The sequence below is a fragment of the Sinohyriopsis cumingii genome, chromosome 3 (genome assembly GCF_028554795.1).
Source record: "Sinohyriopsis cumingii isolate HCF-2022 chromosome 3, ASM2855479v2, whole genome shotgun sequence".
Lineage (NCBI taxonomy): Eukaryota > Metazoa > Mollusca > Bivalvia > Unionida > Unionidae > Sinohyriopsis > Sinohyriopsis cumingii.
The window spans coordinates 143220460-143245420 of record NC_142963.1 but is presented as its reverse complement, the minus strand read 5'-3'; the positions used below and the strand labels follow the sequence as shown (position 1 = coordinate 143245420).

The 24961-nt window shown below is 35.8% G+C and overlaps 1 protein-coding gene across 2 annotated transcripts in view; it reads left to right on the top strand.

Annotated features, from left to right (window-relative positions):
* LOC149804003 (cadherin EGF LAG seven-pass G-type receptor 1-like) overlaps nt 1-24961 on the top strand; it is a 150336-nt gene that overhangs the window by 22819 nt on the left and 102556 nt on the right. For both annotated transcript variants that reach the window (XM_089953858.1, XM_089953859.1), the window contains exon 4: nt 39-164. In XM_089953858.1, coding sequence (XP_089809984.1) covers nt 39-164 — 126 coding nt within the window. The remainder of the gene's footprint in view (nt 1-38; nt 165-24961) is intronic.

The following is a 24961-nucleotide window of genomic DNA, read 5'->3' as shown; positions in this document are numbered from 1 at the left end:
TCAAGTGTAAGCATTTCCTTATATATTCTCCAATGTAGGCATGAGCTCTGACCTGATGTGTGATGTGGAGGTAGATTTCTGTCACTCCAATCCCTGTCAACATGGAGGCACCTGCCAACGTAATGAAGGAGGTTACACCTGTACATGTCCACAGAACTTTGCAGGTAAGATTTTTTTTCCATTTGGGTAGGGGTGGGGAGATGAAATGCAAAGGTGGTTGACATACTGAAGATCACATGCTCTGAACTGTTCAGGTAGACTCCTGCCCTTGCCAACATGGAGGCACCTGCTTGTGTGATGAAGTTTGTAGAATTTTGCATTGAAGATAAAGACTTTTATTTATAATCATGTTTGGGTAGGTCATAGGGTTGGGGTGTGAATGAATGGAGGAGTGTGATTACAATCGTGATGTCATGATATGTGATGTAAAAGAATATTTCTGTAATGACAATCCAAACTTTTTGTTTCATATATCAGTGCAAAAAGTGGTAGGTGCCATTATGTGAAAAATACTTAACTCTCTTGCCGATAAAGCAAGACCTATTACTTACGTAATATTTATTGAAGAATGTTTGGCTTGCAGATAATGCATTGTTTTGTTAACTGCATGAAGTTACAGTGAATATATCTATTTTCTTGAGCATCAGAGTTGATGGTTTTGCAAAAAAGAGTATTTTCCTTTGTACATCATTGAGTGAATTGGGGAAGGGTTTTTCCACTGAGGGATTGTTATTAATTGGGTCTTAAATTTATGCATTGTAGCAGTGATAAAATCGCTGAAACTTGCTACCAAACAAAAATAGTCATAAAATCCATGCAAATTGTTGCCTACCTCCTCCCCCCAAAAGAAAATTGTTGCCCGACAACAAAAATACAGTTAAATGACTAGATTGGTTTTGCAATAGGATTGCTGGAGGCTTTTGTTAATTCACATGAGGGATTTGTTTACTTCACACTGTAAGATAAAAATCTTACTGGTTCTGGAAAGAGAATAATGAAAGGATCTTCTAGCCTACATGATAATTTCAGAGGTGTCAAATGATACTTGGAGACATGGTGTCAAAAGCTGGAGACTGCAATTGGCAAAGCATATAATCCTGATATGGGCATTCTCTTTGTTAAATCACTTGGTATGATAATTAGTGTAACTCCCATAGATATCACTTGTTCAGCTTTATTCATGGTTGTAAACTACAAATTAAAATTAAAAGTGTTTCTGTGATGCATCTTCTGTTAAGGGAAATGACCTGTCTTTTCTTTCTTCCATCTATTATTTTACAAAGTATGCATGTCTGCTAGATCTAGTGGGCTCTACATGTTTGCCTTTACAGGTCACTGCATCTCACCTCTGTCTGCATGGGTTTGTGTCTCTGGCTTGGCCAATGTGGGTGGCTTTCTGTGGTTCTTACCGTTGTTTTCTCTGGCTCTTCGTCAAGCAGTTATACTGGCTGCCATGTCCAGCCTATTTTGTATTAAACCCAGAACAACAACTAGATCTAGAAATATGCAGTTTCTGCAACCTTCGTGTATTGGACAGGTGTGAGCGAAAAGTTGTTCCTAGGGTCGATTGTCGCTTCTTATACCTGGGACTAGTCATTGCTAATATACATTAGATGTTATCTATGTTTAAACAACAGGCGAATAAAAGAAATACGAAACCTGGCTGTTGAATAGAATTAGATGAGGCAGCATGCTTAATGACATGATGGCTGACTGGCAGCATCCTTATATTGACAAGAGATTTATGGGCACCAAGGGATAATTAACTTTCCTTTATGTGACTTCTGATCACATTGATCAGCATTTGTGCTGCAGATCAGCTCATCAGCAGACTGCTTTATTTGGGTCCTGTACTCATTTGTGTTGTTGCATTCTGGTAGTATTGCCTTGGCTGCAATTTAAAGCCATCTGATTGTCAGAGCTCTTGTATATACACGGTGTTTTCCCTGGGACCTTGTAATATTGAGTAGAGCTAGGGACATACATGTTGCTAGGCACATGTCAGTACTCAGTCAAGTACACATTGGCACTAAAGAGCTTCAGGTTCTTCGGGGTGGGGTGGAGGTATGTGACCCTGCCTGGCAAAAAGTTTTTGATCAAGCTAAATTAAGATTAATTAATGCTCTTCATCAAGATTTGGGAGCCATGTTGTACTCACTTTATGTTTGCCCATCAGTCTGTTAATATTTCTTGTAACAACCACAGTTCTGCAGCCCTTAGACATAACTGGATGTGATTTGGTTGGTGAAATGCTTATTGCTTATAGATGATACCAGTTACAGGTTTCATTTCTTTAATTTCAATTTTGATGGAGTTATTGCCCGTTTTCAATCAATACTGAATCTCTGCTACAGCAGATCTTTGTAACCAGCGTAGTTTTGGAATCATTTAACAAATTTGGATGCAATTTCATGTGTACTTTGTTGCTTAGACCAACATGTGCCTTTCATATTTTTATGTCTTCGTGGGTTTTGTCTGAAATAATCAATTTTGAATAGAGTTATGGCCCTTGTCAATCAACGTCATATCTTTTACAAAGGATGTTGCTTGTATTCTGTTTAAGACCCCGCAGAACTAGTTATAATAAGAATTTACTGTTTTTCAGAAGTCAACCTAATAATTTGCTTATGTTTGGACTCTAAATCCTTGGAAGTTGATCATTCTAGCATCATATGTGAATTTTTGGCAGGGATTTTTTAGACGGCAGACATATTCATTCATCATAAAGCACAAAATACTATGTTATGTTGCACATTGAACAGTAAAAAGATGACTTGAAAGTGTACTAAGAATACGAAATCATCTAATTGCCTGAAAATGTACTAAGAATATGAAATCATCAAATTGCCTGATAAAGGGATGGAGGAGGTGAGGACAGAAAATTCCAGAAAAGGACAGAATCAGCCTAGCTTTCTCTGCTGATTTTTCAGTATGATGGGCACTAGGCCGAATTTTTTTCCTTCCGAATTGTTTTCTGGTATTGACCCTGCTCCATGTCTGCCATTGTAAAGCATGGGCAAAATGCTTTTAATCATGGACTGAAAGCGTTTTGTTGCTTGGCCACAAAACTTTTGAATTTCGAAGTTGTTCTAAGTTTTTTAATACTAAATAGTCATTAGGTATGTGGCAAATTGTCTGGGCATGATTTTCAAGCACTGCTAATCATTAAATTTAGCATCTTGGAGAAAACACAGCCTTTACAAGCACAAGTCATATCCAGTAATTTCTTCAAAATTTTCACACTGAGAGGTTTACAATTTTTAAGCTGGTTCAGTTTTTATTATACAATAACAGGATCTTTGGGTTTATTACAACAAACTTGTGTGATAAATAATTTTTAATGACTGAAGGCAAACACTTGACATTTTCATTATCAGTGAAGCCACAGTAATTGTGTAATGTTATGACAGTACCACTTTGTAGTATGTATGCATTAAAACAGCATGTAACAGTAGAGATATTGCCACCAACTACAGAAACTGCATGTAACAGTAGAGATATTGCCACCAACTACAGAAACTGCATGTGACAGTAGATACGTGACCACCAAATATAGAAACTGCATGTAACAGTAGAGATATTGCCACCAAATACAGAAACTGCATGTGACAGTAGAGATGTGACCACCAAATACAGAAACTGCATGTAACAGTAGAGATATTGCCACCAACTATAGAAACTGCATGTGACAGTAGATGCGTGACCACCAAATATAGAAACTGCATGTAACAGAAGAGATATTGCCACCTAATACAGAAACTGCATCTAACAGCAGAGACATTACCACCAAATATTGAAACTGAATGTAACAGTAGAGATATTGCTACCAAATACAGAAACTGCATGTTTTAGCAGAGACATTACCATCAAGTACTGAAACTGCATGTAACTGTAGAGACATTACCACCAAATACAGAAACTGCGTGCAGCATTAAAGATATTGTCACCAAATACCGAAACTGCTTCCCGTTCCTAAGTGGTTATTCACATGATTTTTCTGGGTTCTTCCTATACCAGATATACTGTCACCATGTATAGCCTGTCATGTGGTGAAAATTGGCATTAAACCTAAAACAACAACCACCAAATACTGAAATTGTGTCAGCCATTGTACATTCTCACCAAATGTCATTGATAAAATGTTTGATAACTAGAGAATCTGAGTATGTGGTTGATCAAGAAGTCGAGTGCTTGCATGATCATATCATAGTGAGCTTTGCTAATATTAATGAAATTTATAGGTTTTGTTTTTCTGATGGCAAATCTACTCTGCGATTTTTTTTGTTTAATTTTTTTATAGAGGATAATAAAATTTATTGGGGATTCACAGAGCTATACATCCTGGGGGAAAACACTTGTATATCATATGGCCATTCATATATAAGACACTGCATTCTGTGGAACTCGAGTTTTTGTAAAGAAAGTCCATGGTCACATTTTACTGATATCTGTAAAATCAGAAAATTGTTGACAGAATTGTAAGAACTGAGGGAACAAAAGCAAAAACTTGAAATTAACTTTCAGCATCACGAGTTCTGAGGGTGAGAGATCTAGATTAAACAAAATTTAGATCACAGAAGTGTTGAAAGTAGGTAAAAGTAAATGCACACAAAATAAAATATGGTATCTGACATCTTGCATGATTTTGATTGATGCAGACTTGTGAAGACTACAGAATAATTAAATTATTTGTCTAAATCTTAAATGCCAAACATGAATCGCATTAAAGTTTGCGTATTTTTCAATGAGACTTGAAGACAGTGAAACCCAAAATTTTGAGTTGTCTGACCATTATTGCAAATGCAACTATTGCATAAGTCAGGGTTTAGCTGTATACAAAATAAACATAAAGAAAGTACCAAGTTAATATCAAAATATATGAGCAGATTTATAGAAATGATCAATTGTTTCAGGCAGGTGTTAGTTTTATTGTTGTTGGCCACTAAGTCAATGACTCTTTCTTAGATAAGGGGGTGGGATTGAAGTCAACCCAGTGGTGGAAAGATTCTTAAAAATCAAATTAAAACCATGCAGGAACATATGGCACTGTTTGAATTTTTTTTTAATTTCCTTGTAATATTTATCATTTTGAACATTGCCGAAAATCACATTTAAAAAAAGGATCAAGAATGGATTGCATATTGATCCCTGTTATGATCCTCGCAAATACTGAATTAAAATTACCATCTATACTCAATGAGTCGAGTCCATCTGCAAGCAATGGAGATCATGATCTTTCGTTGCATAACATGCAAGGAGATCAGTGTATATGTTGTGCTGTACTGATTACTTCTACATCTGCATAGACCCACGTGTGCCAGTACAATGTCTGATCTGGGTCTGTGCAGGTTTTAGTTGAATTAGGCTTACAAATTATATATGGCATGTGCATATTAAAAAATACCTGGTTCAAGTTTTGCCGTTGAATTTTTTTTTGTAAGCTTGGCATAATTGACTTTGCTGTGATTAATTGAAAATCCATATGTGCAGTTGTTATTTGTGTTTTATTCTTGGACTATCTGTGGAACTGGAAGCAATGATTCTTGTTACTGGTCATTAATAAAAGAACAGCTCAAATCTTGAATACTTGGTACACATTGGCTGGCTGTACATTTACTTCATAAGCGACTGCTACCCTCTGCACAGCCAAGCTTATTTTCAAAGCAGGTGCTTGGATAATGTTTGGCTGCTAGTGGCATGAGAGTAATTTGATTCCTGCAACAGGGTAATTCAGGCCTATTACTGAACACACACTAATGATCCAAAAGGCTTACATGTGGAACTTGATTCCAGCTAAACTAGCAGATTTTAAAGTATTAAATAGACGTGAGTTATTTGTCCTGGCATGCTAGGTGACTATAATACAGGTTATGACCCTATCAAAATTGTATTGGTTATATTTGTCCTGGCATGCTAGGTGACTATAATACAGGTTATGACCATGCCGAAATTGTATTGGTGTTATATTTGTCCTGGCATGCTAGGTGACTATAATACAGGTTATGACTATGTCGAAGTTGTATTGGTGTTATATTTGTCTTGGCATTCTAGGTGACTATAATACAGGTTATGACTATGTCGAAATTGTATTGGTGTTATATTTGTCCTGGCATGCTAGGTGACTATAATACAGGTTATGACCATGCCGAAATTGTATTGGTTATATTTGTCCTGGCATGCTAGGTGACTATAATACAGGTTATGACTGTATCAAAATTGTATTGGTGTTATATTTGTCCTGGCATGCTAGGTGACTATAATACAGGTTATGACCATGCCGAAATTGTATTGGTGTTATATTTGTCCTGGCATTCTAGGTGACTATAATACAGGTTATGACCATGCCGAAATTGTATTGGTGTTATATTTGTCCTGGCATGCTAGGTGACTATAATACAGGTTATGACCATATCAAATTGTATTGGTGTTATATTTGTCCTGGCATGCTAGGTGACTATAATACAGGTTATGACCATGCCGAAATTGTATTGGTTATATTTGTCCTGGCATGCTAGGTGACTATAATACAGGTTATGACTGTATCAAAATTGTATTGGTGTTATATTTGTCCTGGCATGCTAGGTGACTATAATACAGGCTATGACCATGCCGAAATTGTATTGGTGTTATATTTGTCTTGGCATTCTAGGTGACTATAATACAGGTTATGACTATGTCGAAATTGTATTGGTGTTATATTTGTCCTGGCATGCTAGGTGACTATAATACAGGTTATGACCATGCCGAAATTGTATTGGTTATATTTGTCCTGGCATGCTAGGTGACTATAATACAGGTTATGACTGTATCAAAATTGTATTGGTGTTATATTTGTCCTGGCATGCTAGGTGACTATAATACAGGTTATGACCATGCCGAAATTGTATTGGTGTTATATTTGTCCTGGCATTCTAGGTGACTATAATACAGGTTATGACCATGCCGAAATTGTATTGGTGTTATATTTGTCCTGGCATGCTAGGTGACTATAATACAGGCTATGACCATGCCGAAATTGTATTGGTGTTATATTTGTCCTGGCATGCTAGGTGACTATAATACAGGTTATGACCATGCCGAAATTGTATTGGTTATATTTGTCCTGGCATGCTAGGTGACTATAATACAGGTTATGACTGTATCAAAATTGTATTGGTGTTATATTTGTCCTGGCATGCTAGGTGACTATAATACAGGCTATGACCATGCCGAAATTGTATTGGTGTTATATTTGTCCTGGCATTCTAGGTGACTATAATACACGTTATGACCATGCCGAAATTGTATTGGTGTTATATTTGTCCTGGCATGCTAGGTGACTATAATACAGGTTATGACCATATCAAATTGTATTGGTGTTATATTTGTCCTGGCATGCTAGGTGACTATAATACAGGTTATGACTATGCCGAAATTGTATTGGTGTTATATTTGTCCTGGCATGCTAGGTGACTATAATACAGGTTATGACTATGCCGAAATTGTATTGGTGTTATATTTGTCCTGGCATGCTAGGTGACTATAATACAGGTTATGACCATATCAAATTGTATTGGTGTTATATTTGTCCTGGCATGCTAGGTGACTATAATACAGGTTATGACTATGTCGAAATTGTATTGGTGTTATATTTGTCCTGGCATGCTAGGTGACTATAATACAGGTTATGACCATGCCGAAATTGTATTGGTGTTATATTTGTCCTGGCATGCTAGGTGACTATAATACAGGCTATGACCATGCTGAAATTGTATTGGTGTTACAGTCAAACCCGGTTATCTCGATTACGTCGGGGGTGTAAAAAAATCGTCGACATAACCGGGTCCCGAGATATCCGGGTTCATAAAAACCGGTAATTTTAAAAATGTCCTTGAGCATTACTTTTGTCTCTTGCTGGTGTTTACTGGAATCCCCTCCCACTGCATGTTACAATAAAATAAACAAAACACTTAATTGATAATAAAATGAAATGAACTAACCTGGTGTTGTTATCATTTATTCCTTTTTTATCATCATAAGTAATTTATTAAAGAAAAAATATATCTATGAACTCCTTATATCACATGTAGCGTATGCATCCATTACTGTAGTGTGCATCACTTATGTCAGATAACACACGACACATTTTTATAATTGATGTGAATATTGAAAAACAAATCATGTTTGGTTGTACTCAGAGGTTTGAATATGTTATCAGATTGAAAAATGGATCAAAGAAAATCACAAACGAGAGAGTGAGAGAGAAACATCCACCGATTGCTTTCAGGCACCCGCCATTCACGCATAATGCGGTGTTAGGTGCAAAATAACCAAGATTGTATTATATCCAGGTTAATATATGACAGTATCTCGCAGATAAAGATCAATAAATGTTTTTGAAAATACATGTACATGTACATGTACATTGACTGTGAGTGCAAATGACACTCCTTTCGCTAGCATGGGTTACAAAGAGTATTTATTAAAGCAAGTTAATGTTGAGTAGACTACTTACCCCGCAGGCATCAATGCGAGTTTGTATCAATTATGATTCCAGTCAAATAGCTGGATGACAGGTGATATCTTTACCAGCTGGTTACGCAAGTTAGATCGCCACTTACAGTTTGAAAAACGAAAGATCGCATTGATAATAGACAACTGCCGTGCTCACCCACGTGTAGAAGGGTTACAAGCAATCACAGTGTATTTTCTTCCTTCCAATGCTACCAGTAAGCTTCAGCCACTCGACCAAGGAATAATTCAGGCTTTTAAAATCCATTATCAGAAAGCTTTAGTTTGCAATTATTTGCTTGCAGTTGAGGAAAAGCGATCCTATAAACCAACTCTGCTAGATGCCATCATGTATGCCCGTGCAGCTTGGAACAGTGTATCGCCGAAAACCATTCAAAACTGCTGGTTCCATTGTATTTTTCCGGAAATTTCTGATGAAGAATTTCACCAGCAGTGTTTAATTGCACAAGAAATTAAAGAGCCTCAATCAGAAATAGGTCTTGAAGCGATGGCTGATGAGATTGCGGACTCCATAGGCATTGCTCGGGATGAATTTTCTAATTATGTTCACGTGGATGATGATGCCAATGCCTATGGTGAACTTACTGATGAGGAAATAATCCAATCGGTGACAACGAAGCAGATACAATCATGCAAGCAAGATGATGATGATGATGATGATGATCAGCCTATCACTATCCCAAGCTACAGTGAAATGGCTGAATGCATTAAAAAAATGAAATTGTTTGTGGCAAGTGTCGACGGTGCCGAGCATATGTATGAAAATGTAAGTGCTTTTGAATCGTTCTTGTACAATTTCTGTGAGATTGACGTTAAAAAGTTGCATTTCGTCGAATTAAGCGGGTCCACATGTTACTTTGGACCGAAACTTATGCCCGACATAACCGGGTTATCGACTTAACAGAGGTCGAGATAAGCGGGTAAAAAATAGCATAACAAAGAAGAATTTTTTCGGGACCGGACCAAAACGCTCGACATAAGCGGGTTGTCGAGATAACCGAGGTCGAGATAAGTGGGTTTGACTGTATATTTGTCCTGGCATGCTAGGTGACTATAATACAGGTTATGACCATGCCGAAATTGTATTGGTGTTATATTTGTCCTGGCATGCTAGGTGACTATAATACAGGTTATGACCATATCAAATTGTATTGGTGTTATATTTGTCCTGGCATTCTAGGTGACTATAATACAGGTTATGACCATGCCGAAATTGTATTGGTGTTATATTTGTCCTGGCATTCTAGGTGACTATAATACAGGCTATGACCATGCCGAAATTGTATTGGTGTTATATTTGTCCTGGCATGCTAGGTGACTATAATACAGGTTATGACCGTATCAAAATTGTATTGGTTATATTTGTCCTGGCATGCTAGGTGACTATAATACAGGCTATGACCATGCCAAAATTGTATTGGTGTTATATTTGTCCTGGCATGCTAGGTGACTATAATACAGGTTATGACCATGCCGAAATTGTATTGGTGTTATATTTGTCCTGGCATGCTAGGTGACTATAATACAGGTTATGACCATGTCGAAATTGTATTGGTGTTATATTTGTCCTGGCATTCTAGGTGACTATAATACAGGTTATGACCATGCCGAAATTGTATTAGTGTTATATTTGTCCTGGCATGCTAGGCGACTATAATACAGGTTATGACCATGCCGAAATTGTATTAGTGTTATATTTGTCCTGGCATGCTAGGTGACTATAATACAGGTTATGACTATGCCGAAATTGTATTGGTGTTATATTTGTCCTGGCATGCTAGGTGACTATAATACAGGTTATGACCATGCCGAAATTGTATTGGTGTTATATTTGTCCTGGTATTCTAGGTGACTATAATACAGCTTATGACCATGTCGAAATTGTATTGGTGTTATATTTGTCTTGGCATGCTAGGTGACTATAATACAGGTTATGACTATGTCGAAATTGTATAGGTGATTTTTGTTCAGTGAACAGAAAGATTTCATTAGAGATATGCATCTTTGATGTTTTGGTAACCCATTAAAATTTGTAAATGATCTTAAATTTAAATGTAACTGGTTGATAACAAGAGATGTGAGGATAATTAACAGACTGTTAATATTAGTACGGGAACCACTTGGGTTAATACACAAGGCAATAACATTAAGGCAAATGAAAACATAATAATAAAACTCTCGGGGTTAGAAGTATAACCAGCAGATAGTATTTTTTACGGGGAACATCGCTGGAATTTTACATTAATCTTGTCTTTACATCCATTCATTATAAACCAACAGACCTTCCAAGGATGAGAAATGAGTGTGATATCAGTTAGGTCAGGGTTGTGTGGAAGATGGCATTAATATAACTGGTTACATTCATTGAGCTGTCAAAAACTTTTACTTTTCTTTTTTTAAAATTCTGTTTCTAAAACTAACAAAACGCTAAAAAAATATAATTTAGGGAGAAAGGAATATAAAGATGTTGAGAATTTATTGCAAAATAACAGCTTTTAATGTGGTACAGTGATCTGCTTGTGGCATAGAAACGTAGGCAGGCATCATATGTATAGTGTATATTGTTTAGGGTGGGGGATATGTGATGCAAGCAAGTACCTTGCAGTTAAACAAAATGCTTCAAAACATGCTTTGATAGCTAATCTGTATATGCAGTTTATAAACGTGATTTCATTATTATTAAAACTTAAAAAGAATTTGCTTAAACTGGTTTGGTACAGAAGAAGATAAAATACATTCAAAAACACACTTTACCAGTAGTATAAAACCAGTTTCTATGAGATATTTTTCATTTGCTCGGCAGTATATGTTATTTTTTTTTCTTAAACATATTGGGAAATAGCATGTTACCCACACATATTGTAACAAGATAACCGGGTGGGATATTTCATATTAACAACAGAACACGTTTTGACGACACAGATATATGGTTTAATGTGGCGATTTATATGAGTAGTGGATTATGAAGATGTGTGCGTATTTATAATCCAAATATTGGATCTATTTAACAAAAAACGCACAGTTTCAAAGATGGAAAAAATATACAAATAAATTTAGATCAGTAACCCTAAAACACAGGATAAATGATTTCACAAATGATTCAATAATGGAAAGATGAATATAGTTCACTCAAATAGTAAACAATGTAAGCGTTTACACATAGTAAAAAAAATGTATTCGCTCAGGTAGCGAAATTATGTCACTAAACAAGAACGGATATACAATCTATCCTTCCAGTCCTGAATAATACACTGGGTCTTACTAACCCAAAATTAGCATACAGCTAAAAATACATGTGTGGAGATGCACTCCGTCACCCGTGCACCATATCCGCTCCACAGCTCCTCCGAATCAATTTCACAACCAATATAGACTCCGGACCCTCGGAATACTATGATCACTTGAAACATTAGACCCTCCGGACACTTGAAATATTAGACCCTCCGGACCCCCTGGTCCTTTGACGGCTCTACAGCTGGGTCACCTTAGTCACTCTTGACATTCCGGACGCTAGACATTAGACGCTCTGGCACCTTAAACGCTCCGGACACACGGACGTTTCTACACTCTGACAACACCGGACACCCCAGATATTCCTACCATCAAAAACTCACTCACTCACTCAGCCCTACAGCTGGAGTTGTGCGAATCCTTTAAGCAGGCCGCTTGCTGACAAAACCATTTGTATTGTAAAGGTCCTTTACATGTAGTAACGTATTTATACCTTTAGAATTTTTGTTATTCTTTATCAAAGGCACCTTGCACGTGTGGCACAGGACGAATCGTACTCACGATTTCGAAATACAATAGACCCTGATATAATCACCCTCGGGCATCGTTGTACAGCGAAAAGAAACGAAACCCGAGTACACGTATTTAATTAACAACCTTTACACCATTCCGTGACACATATGGGCAAGGAAGGGAAGGGGCACTTGCCTCCACCCTGTGGATTTCACCTCGAAACATTTTTTTTGGCCTACATCTGTAAAACTAAATAGATGACCACAAACATTCTCCCCCATAATTTTGAGGGCACCCCTGTGAGAATAGGTTTATTATTATTATTAATATTATTAAAATAATTTACATGTTCTAAACTCTCATATTTTTTATCAGCAGTATAAGTACATGTATATGATGATTCCATGATATTAAGACATTCCAAAGTGTATTTCCACTTCCAATTCAATATAAAGAACATTCACCCATCAATGATAGCCTTATTTTGATTTTTAGCAGTCAATATCAGGAACAGCAACTCCACTGAAACAGGTATTGTGAAAAGGGTCCATTTTAAACTGAAGAATATTACATTATTGATTGGGGGATACTGTGCTGTCAGTTGGATTTATGGATCCCATAAATTATGCATACAGAGTGAAAGATCAAATAAATGTAATTATCTCAGGGTTTGATATGCACAGATTCTTATGTTGTATCTTACAGGAAGATGGCATTAGCAGTATATAACCCCATATGTACCTAAGTTCCAAATTGATAAATACTTTTTGAGGTCAGTTTTAAGTCTCATGCAACTATGCTCCGGCCTAGTGCATGTGATGTCTCAAAACCCAGTACCCAAAATAATGGTTAGGGTGATCACTTGTTCTAGTGACTGAATTTATGTCATCTTCCAGCAGCTGACAGGATGTATTTATTGGCGTAGATAGTACATTGTGGCTAAGAGTTTATTGCAATCAGGCATCCTTATAAAGGGATATTCTCATTTGTTGATACTGTATGCAAAAATGACAAAAACTGTTTTGGATGATTGTTATATACTGTATGTACAGATATTTGTTCAATTTTTAAACCCCACCACAAGTGTGAGATCATTATGAAATGTATTTGTTAACCAAACTATTTATTTTTAGAAAAACAATCTTTTAGGGAGGCAACAACAAAGTTAAATTTAGGATGAGAATGATGCTTATTTTCTTCTTCATGCTTCATTTAAATCTGTTCAGGCCACAAAAAAAAGTTTGTACTGACCTATCTTCTCTAAGTTTTGTTCTCAAATTAACAAGAACTCCACATATTCTTAATTATTTAGGCCTTATCCATGTGTTGGTTTATCCCTCAGTCTTTCCATCAAATACACTGTATCTTTTAGTTTCTTTGTCCCTCCCAGTCAGTTATCAGGTATCTGTCCCTCAGTCACGCCAAGCTAGTTATCATGTATATGTTAGTCTGTCAGTCCTGCCAATGCTAGTTATGGGGTACTATGGTGGAGTATTCATGTTTTATTAACACATTTCTTCTTTGCCTGACCAGATTCAAGTTGACAGGACGCAAGTGTTTCTCATTTTTGCTTCAGGAGACTAGTATGCACACATGTACATCTTTTTGTCCTTAATGCTGAGCTAGCTTGCATTGCTGCCTAGGTAGCAATTTCATGGTGAATTTAAGATTCTGTTTATCTCCGTATTTTTAGAATTCAGTTTTCTTGAATATTAGTATCCTTCTATATGTGTGAAGTCCCACTTGTTAAAAGTTAGACTCACCAGGGAGTGTCAATTAACCTGAAGCTGATTATAAGGATTATTCACTACCAGCATGCCCCCCCCCCCACGAAAAACAAAAAAAAAAACTGAAAAAAACAAAACAACAAACATACAAATGGACAAAAAAACAACCTTGTATATCCAGTTGATTAGAATTATATGTGTAACTGAGTTGTTAACAAAATCCTTGTCTCCCAATGGGTTTGAATAATTAGCATTTTACTGGACTCACTGAATGATACTCCCATTGTGGGAAGACTATTGTAGATGGAACACGACACTTGCCACATTCAGGACAAAATAGGAGCGACTATTCATTGAGATACAATTTTATACATTTATGCTAAAATCTTAAAAAGCTTGTTTATCATCTTTCTGTCAAAGGTGACAGCCTCTATTATACTTCAGAAGTAATGATGATGACCGTGTAATGATGACATGTATACGCTGATGACCTAACTGTGATTCAAATGCCAGTCATTTTTGGCAGAGTTCACAGCCAGATTAATTTAAAAAAAATTAAATTGCCTGGATTAGGTTTCTTAAAATGTTTTGAAAATACTTGCACCAGCAAGACTGGAGATCATCATAGTATGAGTTTGAGTGTGAGATTGAGTTTTCACTATCAGCCAATCAGAAATAAGCTTTCAACAGCAACATCATTTATGATTATCAAAACAAGACCTTGAGATAGTTTCCACTATCAGCCAGTCAGTAATAAACATTTAAAAGCAACATTGTTTATTACTGGCAATACAAGATCTCAGGTTCAGGAGTTTTATGATTTCTTGGCAGATCATTAAAACTGTATAGGGGCCCCGAGTGGTCTAAAGCACTCTCCGTTATGGATCACTGCCATCTCACCTCTGTCTTCGTGGGTTCGAGTCTAGGATTCGGCCAATGTGGGTATGTGAGAAAGCTTGCCAGTAGCTTCTCGCGGGTCGAGGGTTCTTCCCAGGGTTTTCCTGGCTTCTTCCTCCACCATTAATACTGGCGGCCATGCATAGCCTATCGTGTGCTGAAAAATGGCAATAAACTCCACAACAACAACAACATAAAACTATAGCTGCAAGCTACAGTGTATAAACTTGTGTAATGTATAGCTAGCTGAGAATCCCAAAGACCTTGATCTGTTGGCATCGGTTCTTCCTCTACCATATACACCTGCAGTCATGTATTGCCTATTATGTGCTGAAAAATGGTATTAAACCCACAACAACAGCAACAACATAAAGCTAGCAAAATGTTTTTTAAAAGTTCAAGTTTCAGCATCAGTTGGGGAACATTTTACATGTACCAAACTGGTAACTGAGTTGCCAAAGATCTGGCCATGAAATTGCTTTGATTACTGTAATTATCACGTGAATTAACTGAAAATGTTGTAAATAGGCAGCAGTACAAATGGGTGACATTCTCCAAAACTTGTGGTCAAACAATTCCCTAAACAATGCAATATATATAGGTCATGATAAAGGAAAAACAACCTATCATCTTTAAACATTTGGTGGAATTGATTAATGAATCACTTTGATAACGGTAAAATCAGTGGTTATCAGTGTTACATCAAGCTGACATGTGATTGCAGGCTTTATATTTACCACTGGAGAGCTTGTAAAGGGAGACAGCAGTTGTGCACATTAGTTCTGTTCTAATTAAGTTAATGATTTACAGATATGAACTTCTGAGAGAGACTGACAGGTGTAAGTTGAAATTGTTTGCATTTGCAATATGCATGTCAGTTATTAAAATATGGAAAGCAAATTTTGCCCAAGTAAGCACTACCAGCTTCTGAAAGTGCAATGACTGAATTGCAAAATATATAAAAAGTAAAACATCGGCTTGTTTTTTTTTTATACAATATACATTTGAAGTCTAGAAAGTGATAATGCCCAAGCAGAGCTTGCAGTTTTTTTATATAGATGAATGTCTGAAGGTAAGACCGGGCTATATACACTGCTTCCATGATAACTCAAAAACCTACGCTGTGTCTTGGTGGATCCTGTTTTTTCCTTCCAAAGAAAATATATTTAAAAAATGGCCACTGCATGCTACATGTGAAGAAAATTTGTGTTCCAAATGAAACATTGATATATCGCTATTTTGTCTTTGAAAATGGCGGTTAGTGTCCAAAAAGTTAGAAGCATTGTTGTGAAATTCATGAAGTTTTAATAAGAAGTCACACATTTTATTAAATGTTATTGGAAAAATATTTTTCAACTCACTGTAAATAATAGCAATCAATGAAAAATTATTTTAAATGCTAATAGAGGACAACACTGAAAGAAATAAACACCAATTAAATATATCTTGTCAGATGAAATTCATGTTTTAATCTTTTAATTCTGTTTCAGTGTAAACATTATAATCATGGCATCTTCTCTTCTGCTAAAACATCGACCATCACATTGATGCACATGAGCTTCTGTGAAAACCTAATTAAGTGCTGGCTGTGTTTTGATCTACAAATTGAAATTGTTTGTTGCATTGTAAAAATTTCATAAAAGAGACCTGTGTTATTTTGTCACGTTAAACATGCATCAAATCAAGTAAGGGAGGTATAGTAAAAAATAGTTCAAAGGCTTGTACTGCACAAGTTCATGTGATTGCTATTGTGTCTCAAAGGCGATCCATTTAATTACACCAGTCCAACATGGTTTCAAAATTGTATTTACTTTAAAGTTTATGTAATAATCAGTGATGTATCCTAATCATCTGTAAATGTGAGAATTAAGGAATCAAGTGAAAGGCGTATTTGGTGAATGTTGTGCGATAGATAGGGTTCATAATGTTGAAATGAGATTGAACGTTTGTAGTTTTAACTCAAAACTGGTGAGTCAGCACTGTAAGGTTGGCTCAAGGATGAACAGAAATTTTGGGATTACATGTATGTGCATGATGTTGATACAAGCGATACAGAATTAGATGACGCTGTATACACTTTGTTCACACAGCAAAGCGGACAAGGTATTCCTATCTCTGGAACAGATCTGAAGGCCCAGGCACAGAAAATGGCAGAAAGTACGGGTAATGACTCTTGATTTCGTGTCAACCCATGGATGGCTTAGAACAGTGGTTCCCAACCTGTAGGTCGCAGACCCCGTGGGAGCCATGGGGAAATTCCAGGGGAAACCAAAATATAGCTATTAACATGGAGGGGTGGGGGGCTGTGCAAAATGTTTTGAAGTTAAGAAGGAGTCCTCGTACTCAGAAAGGTTGGGAACCACTGGCTAAGGATATTCTGGCAGCGATATGGAATAAACAAAATTAGTTGTTGGGAGAGATACACTTTGTGATTTAGGCCACGAAATGTGAAGGATATCATATAAGTGTGTCACAAACTAAAAACTACTGTGTTTTCATTTGCATTTTTATATATATATATATAAAAAACCTCTTTTTTTACACCCGTTAAATTCATATTTGGTAATGATTAACAATGGTGACATTTCATCCCTTTATTAGTTTTTTTTTGTCAGTTCCTTGATAATTCATGCCCATGTTTATAGTGCAGTTGATGTTTTTGGAACCTGTTGTGGGAGAGTTATTGAGGGAGTGGTGTATTCTATAACCCAAATTACACCTATTGATCATGCACCAAAAGAAAGGGAATTAAAACTCTTTTAATAATACATACAACATACAAAGTATGATAACCAGTGAGGAAAACCTGGGAAATTCTTTTTCTTTAAAAGCTAACCTTATGCAAAATACAAAACTGTTTAGTGTCACCGAAAGTGGAACAATTTGTGTGCTATGCAGTGTTTAAATATGATTCATGCATCTGTCTTTGTTTTCCTTTTTCCAGTTAAATAAATTGTGTTTATTTTTATTTGTGATAAAGCAGTCAACGTGTCAGACTTTTGTTTTCACAGGTTCTTATGGTCTGTTTTATTCTGTGGTATATTTCTCATTGATAATCTCATCTTGGATGTAGCCTGTGCAGCCTTTGTACCTATAATTATAGGACAAATAACAGTTTTTTTTTAGTTAAAAATAACCTGAACCATTCTAAGTGTTAAGACTCCATTAGACATTTAGGGCAATGCTTGCCATATTTCCCAGTCTGTCCTGATATGATTTAAGCACTTTTTAAGGAAAATATGGTCATCTGTCTGATTTTAATATGGTCATCTGTCTGATTTTAATATGGTTATCTGTCTGATTTTAATATGGTTATCTGTCTGATTTTAATAAGGTTATCTGTCTGAATTTAATATGGTTATCTTTGTTAATTTAAGAGGCAAGATAATAAGTGTAGTTGTATATTATTCCAGTGATACAATCTTTTGTCAATCGCTGTATTATAACAGGGTCATGCTCAAAGACATGTTTCTATTAGAGACTTGTCATGAATGTCACTACAGTAGAGACTTGTCATGAACTACAGGTACGTATGACCATTCTGTCATAGTTTTATGAACAAGAAGAAACCTAACACCAGAAATTCAAGCAGAATTCATTATACGTAAAAGAACACTGAAACACCATCATGCAAGTGATCTGCATTGGCAGACCAGGCCATAGTGCAAGCTAGTTTAAATAACCATGATCGCTTTCAGCCAGCGTTGTATTGGCTTGATGCAAGCTAGTTTAAATAACCATGATCGCTTTCAGTCAGCGTTGTATTGGCTTGATGCAAGCTCTAGTTTAAATAACCATGATCGCTTTCAGCCAGCGTTGTGTTGGCTTGGCTGATCAATACACAATCAAAACCAATAAAGATATTAATTTTCCAGACAAAATATTAAAGGAAATTTATAAATTTAATTAGTGCACAAACTATCTGGAGAGAGAAAAGTAATGTTTTTTTATGAATGATGATAATGAGAAAAAAGTATTAGCAAGTACGAGAGATGGTAGATTAAATTTTCTACAGCAGCAGTATAGAGAATTTACAGCAATATATTCACCATGAGATTTAATTTATTTTTAAAAATTAAAATGACTGAAACATTCTCCAAATTTTGTTGCATCATAAATTTATATCTTTTGTACTCAAACTTGAGGCTAATAGAACATGTTTTCTATCATTATCTGTCATTATTACCCCAGTGTTCATGGATTTCGAGGGTCTGTCGAGCCCCCATGTGGAGAATGTCTTGACATACTCATCTGAAGAGGACTCATATTTCAACAAACTTGATAAATGTCAGATTTATCGATTGTGGAGATCTTGGGTCTTCTTGAGATGTTATCACAACTTGCTCAACATTATTGAGGACAGTGTTATATATACTGTACCTGGGTGAAATCTACTTGTTGAATATACTGAGTTAAATGTTCTCACACAGAATTACTATTGTGGAAATAACATAGTGCTTAGAACAACTTGCAAGGAACTCTGTGTGTGTGTGTATATATATATGTGTATGTGTATATATATATGTGTGTGTGTGTATATATATATGTGTATGTGTATATATATATATGTGTGTGTATATATATGTGTGTGTGTATATATATGTGTGTGTATATATATGTGTGTGTGTATATATGTGTGTGTGTATATATATGTGTGTGTGTGTGTATATATATATATATATGTGTGTGTGTGTATATATATGTGTGTGTGTGTGTGTGTGAATTTTTGCTACATGCAAAGCTCTATTGTTCACAACTAAAACAGCAAACAAAAAGTTATCGAAGGCTTTCACTGAAGGTTGTGTGGACAAGTGGAGAAACTGCTGCTGTAAAATCATGACAGTAAGGCATAGACGAGCTGTAAAATCATGACAGCAAGACAGACAAGAGCTGTAAAATCATGACAGCAAGGCATAGACAAGAGCTGTAAAATCATGACAGCAAGGCATAGACAAGACCTGTAAAATCATGATGGTAAGACATAGGCAAGAGCTGTAAGATCATGACAGCAAGGCATATACAAGACCTGTAAAATCATGACAGCAAGGCATAGACAAGAGCTATAAAATCATGACAGCAAGACATAGACAAGAGCTGTAAAATCATGATGGCAAAACATAGGCAAGACATGTAAAATCATGACAGCAAGGCATAGACAAGAGCTGTAAAATCATGATGGCAAGACGTAGGACCTATAAAATCATGACAGCAAGACATAGACAAGAGCTGTAAAATCATGACAGCAAGACATAGACAAGAACTGTAAAATCATGACAGCAAGGCATAGACAAGAGCTGTAAAATCATGATGGCAAGACATAGGCAAGACCTGTAAAATCATGACAGCAAGAAATAGACAACTGCTGCAGAATCATAGAGCACTGCAGAGACAATTGTTGTAAAATCATGAGTGAGGCACATTCAACAGATTCAGTTCCCATAGACCGTAAAGTTGATGTTTTGCACAAAAAAATACTACACCTTTTTGGTAAGACAAACAAAACTTGCTTATCTTATTGATGATCTTTCCAAGGGTAAACTTTTGAAAAGATGAAAATGATATACCATGTAGCTTATTTTTTTAAAAGTATTAACATGTGCTTGCCCGCCATCAAGCTATTATCTAATGAGATATACCTGTTTGCATCTCATATTACCAGTTCATCAAAAAGGATAAAATGAAATTGGTTTTAGGTTCAATCCTGCTGTTGCATCCAATTTACCAACATTCAGGCATCTTCTGCATTCTTTTCCTGATAATTATTTTCAGCCATTCTTTTAAATAAGGTATTTAATATTTCACAACACATATGCTCATTATATAGCTCATAAAATAGTTGCAACCTAAAATAAAATTTTCATGTAGTAATTCATAGCCATCAGAACATTACATTGAAACCTCCAACAAAAGCATAGTTGTCTTGCAAGTTTTTAAAATATTGAGAAATTTTTTTATGTATGAGGGCCTGCTGTAATTTTCCACAAAAGAATAAAAATTTATCCCCTGAAACTTATTGTTATAAAAAAAAATGTAATTTTTGGTGCCTGTGTGAATTTGTAGTGTACATCCTAACCAGGATGACTTTGATGCACTTTAGCAAAGGGAGGTAATTGGGATCATTACATAGGCTCATAGTTGATGTAAAATATTCAATATTTCTGGTTTTTTATTTGTAATAAAATGTAACTTGTTCATTGAATGTAGTTCCATAAAGTCTGTTGCATTTGCTGTTCTTTAGAGGGACATGTCTGGCAAAAGTTTTTGACGTGTGAAAATATAATGATTACTGTAGAAAAGAGGTGTGTGTGTGTTTTGGATTTTTAACGTAGCTTTATATTTTTTCTGTATTATCACTGCGATATCTGCAGTGTGGCAGTTTATACTCTAGCACTGGGGCATCATGCCACAGACGTAGCATGATGTTCCACCCAGTCACTTTATCTTGACACCAGGCCAACCAGTCCTGACAGTAACCTCTAATGCTGAGCACCTAGCGAGGCAGCTGTTAGTACCATTTTTATGTCTTTGGTATGACTCGGCCATTGTTCAAGCCCATGACCTCTCACATCCGAGGCCGACACTATAACCATTTTGGCCACTGAAGCGGTCATAGAAAAGTGATATGAAATTTTGGAACCTGCTTCTCCTTCAACAGAGACTTCAGTTTTTAAGTTTAAAATTTTGTCAGTTATCAAAGTAAGCTGTTTGTTTGACCAAATGAGTGATTTTACCCAATTCGGAGAGGCTTCCTCCCTAGAAAGTGGGTGTAAATTATTGAAATTATTAAAAAAGAAAAGACTGTTTATTGTAAACTAATTGCCAAATATTTATCGTATATTAATTGACAAGTTACAGACGCAGGAAAATGCCAGAACTTGGCAGGTGGTAATCATGTAATGTCTGGGTGGTTGGCATTCTTGTCAGGTACATGTTCCGAGTTTGACAAAATAGGGAAACATGCAATATTCTTAGATGGACTTTACTGAAAGAATTGTACTTTTGTTTTCTTCCTTAACTGTTATTACATATAATTGCAGTAATTTAGTTACACATTTGAAAAATGAGAATTATTAATTTTACATTTATTTGCTCAAATTTATGAAGGATTTTTAGGGACAGGCATTATTAATACTGCTACTGATAGAATGCATTGCATGTCAATTTATTAAGTTATCCTTGGATATATGTTGTTAAAATCCTTTGTGATGTAAAATTAAAAGTATTGAAAAGCTCTGCAACAGACTACAACTGTTTAAATATTACCAGCAAATTGGCCCTAGATGGTTCATAAATCGAGTGAGAAAGCAGTTGGGCAAATTGACCCTAAATGGTTTATAAATCGAGCAAGAAGGCAGCTGCGCAAATTGACCCTAAATGATTTATAAATCTAGCGAGAAAGTAGCTGGGCATATTTGACCCTAAATGGTTCATAAATCGAGCAAGAAAGCAGCTGGGCATATTTGACTCTAAATGGTTCATAAATCGAGCGAGAAAGCAGCTGGGCATATTTGATCCATGTCCTTTTCAACTCTGTATTTATTGCTATTGTGCACAGACAGCTTCCCATATGCCATAATGTTAATGGTCTGCAGAATAACTATACTTTCGTGGATATGCATGATCAGTGACAGAGGAACGTATTGGCATCATGAGAATTGTATGCTGCACTGCTCATGTTTGAGATAAATTTCATGTGCAAGACCTGTGTCAAAATCTGGTCTGGTGAGATCTGCCTATTTATATTCAGTAGTACCAGTGTGGCAAGAGCAATACATTGAAAATAGTTTTAGATTGAAGCCTACTATTGTGTACAGTTCACACACATGCAAACTTCTGAACAAATTAATTTCTTCTGGTAATTATTTTTAGTCAATCAGCGATCTTTTTTACTTTTAAATATTGTATTTATTATTCAGCCTCATGTAGTCTGGTCTTGTAAAGCTCACCATTATAATGCAGATCTTGTTATTTACTGTGTATATATGAATAGAGAAAGATTTACATTAAGGTATAAAATTGCTTCTTTCAAACCCCAAATTCCATACTCATGATAGGGCTCAAAATTAGCAGTAATGTCCTGGTGCCAGTCTAGCAATAATGTCCTAGTGCCAGTCTAGCAGCAATGGCCAAGTGCCAGTCTAGCAGTAATGTCCTAGTGCCAGTCTAGTATATTCATACAAGAACTAGTTAATTTCAGGACTCAGGTACTAATTCAGTTCCAATAGTAAACCTATGCAAACATGATGATATTTATCAGTATAGATGAAACCTGGATGTCAGCTTCTGTGTAGAGGAAAAGATATGAGCTGTGACATTTTCTGGACCTGCATGTGTTTGAAACATGAGCTTTCAATTCCGCACCAAAGAGTCAGGTGCTAATTTTAGTAATGAGTGTTCCAAACTCAGGACTTAAAGGACTGAAATTCCATCAGTTAAACAATATTTTGTCTCTACTTTTTTCACTTACAGCTAGGATAAGCTCTCAAAAGATTCTTTTTCCTACAACATAACTTACTTTATTAACCAATCCTGTCAGCTAAACCCATATATCCTCTTTTTTATGTTCACCCATTTCCAGGCTGGTTCCCATTTTCCCATACCATTAGTACCATGTGTCTTTCATGACCTTCGTTCTCCTCCTTCAGGTAGCAGTACTCTTTTATTAGTTCCCTGGATATTATGTGCTTGAATTTGAAGACATTTTCTTAAGTTACCATGGATATTGTTTTGTTGAATTTAAATGCATATTCTTAAGTTACCGTGCATATTATTTAGTTGAATTTATGGACATTGTCTTAAGTTACCATATATACTGTTTAGTTAAATACTATGGAATTGTCTTAAGTTACCATGGATATTAATTGGTTGAATTTGAATGCATTTTGTCCAGTTGAATATTAAGGCATTTTTTTAAGTTACCATGGATATTTTCATGTTGAATATAAGGTATTTTCTTAAGTTACCATGGATATTGTTTGGTTGAAGTTAAAGGCATTTTCTTAAGTTACAATGGTGCACTTGAACACTTTTGTCTTGGAGAAGTACTACCAATAGCTTTAAGAACCAGTTGATAAGAATATGTTACATTCTGGCTGAAATGGTATTAAAACCTAATTTTGTAATAAATAAGGAGGGCTAGATGGTATTGCAACCATCCAGTCCTGGTTGACCGCTCACCATCCCGCCCGCCCCCCCCCCCCCCCCCCGAAAATAAACAAACTGTGCAGTAAGAAAACTATCAAAAATATGAATATTATACTCAATCCATTTAAGATTATGGTTAAAAAAAGCAAGACATTGTCTTGTGTCAATCCATTTAAGACTAAGGTTAAAAAAGGCAAGACATTGTCTTGTGTTCCATGTTGTTTAAGTGATAGCTGAATACATGCAAATATTGGAATAAGCATTTAAACAAAACTCTTACAAAACATGTTATACTTAATAAATATTTTTGCATTACATAATTCACAGGCACGTATTTACAACATAAAGCAGTAAGAAAATTGTTAATCTTTTTTATTCTCAGCCTTTTGTACAGGAAATTCACTTTTATGGCATATTAGCAAGTTGTACATTGCTATTGGACTGATTGGCTGACTGGACCTGTTCTTAGGTAGTTTTACCTGTATGTTGAGTTTTACCTATGGCAAATGAGCTAACCTTCCAGAAAATCAGATTATTATGATTGACACCTGTAATTGTTACACCTGACTTGATTGACTTTGATGTATTATATTTTGGCATAGTCATAGATTTACCTATTTATCAGTCCCTCTCTTTCATTTTGGATATAGTTAAATGAATGCATTACCCAAGAATGGCATAGATTATTGTTATTGACAGCTATACTTGTAACCCATATCTTGATAGGTTTATATAATACCTTGGCATTGATGACATAGTTCTGTCCTAACTGATTGCTAACTGTCAAGGAATTTCATTTATAAATTTCTTCATCATTATAACATGTTTTTTTCAGCAGGCTGGAGAGTGATTCATTACCTTGACATTTTTAATACAGTCCATTTATGTTAGCATTAATATATGAATTAAAGTCTTGTCATCACAGAATTTCACTTTTG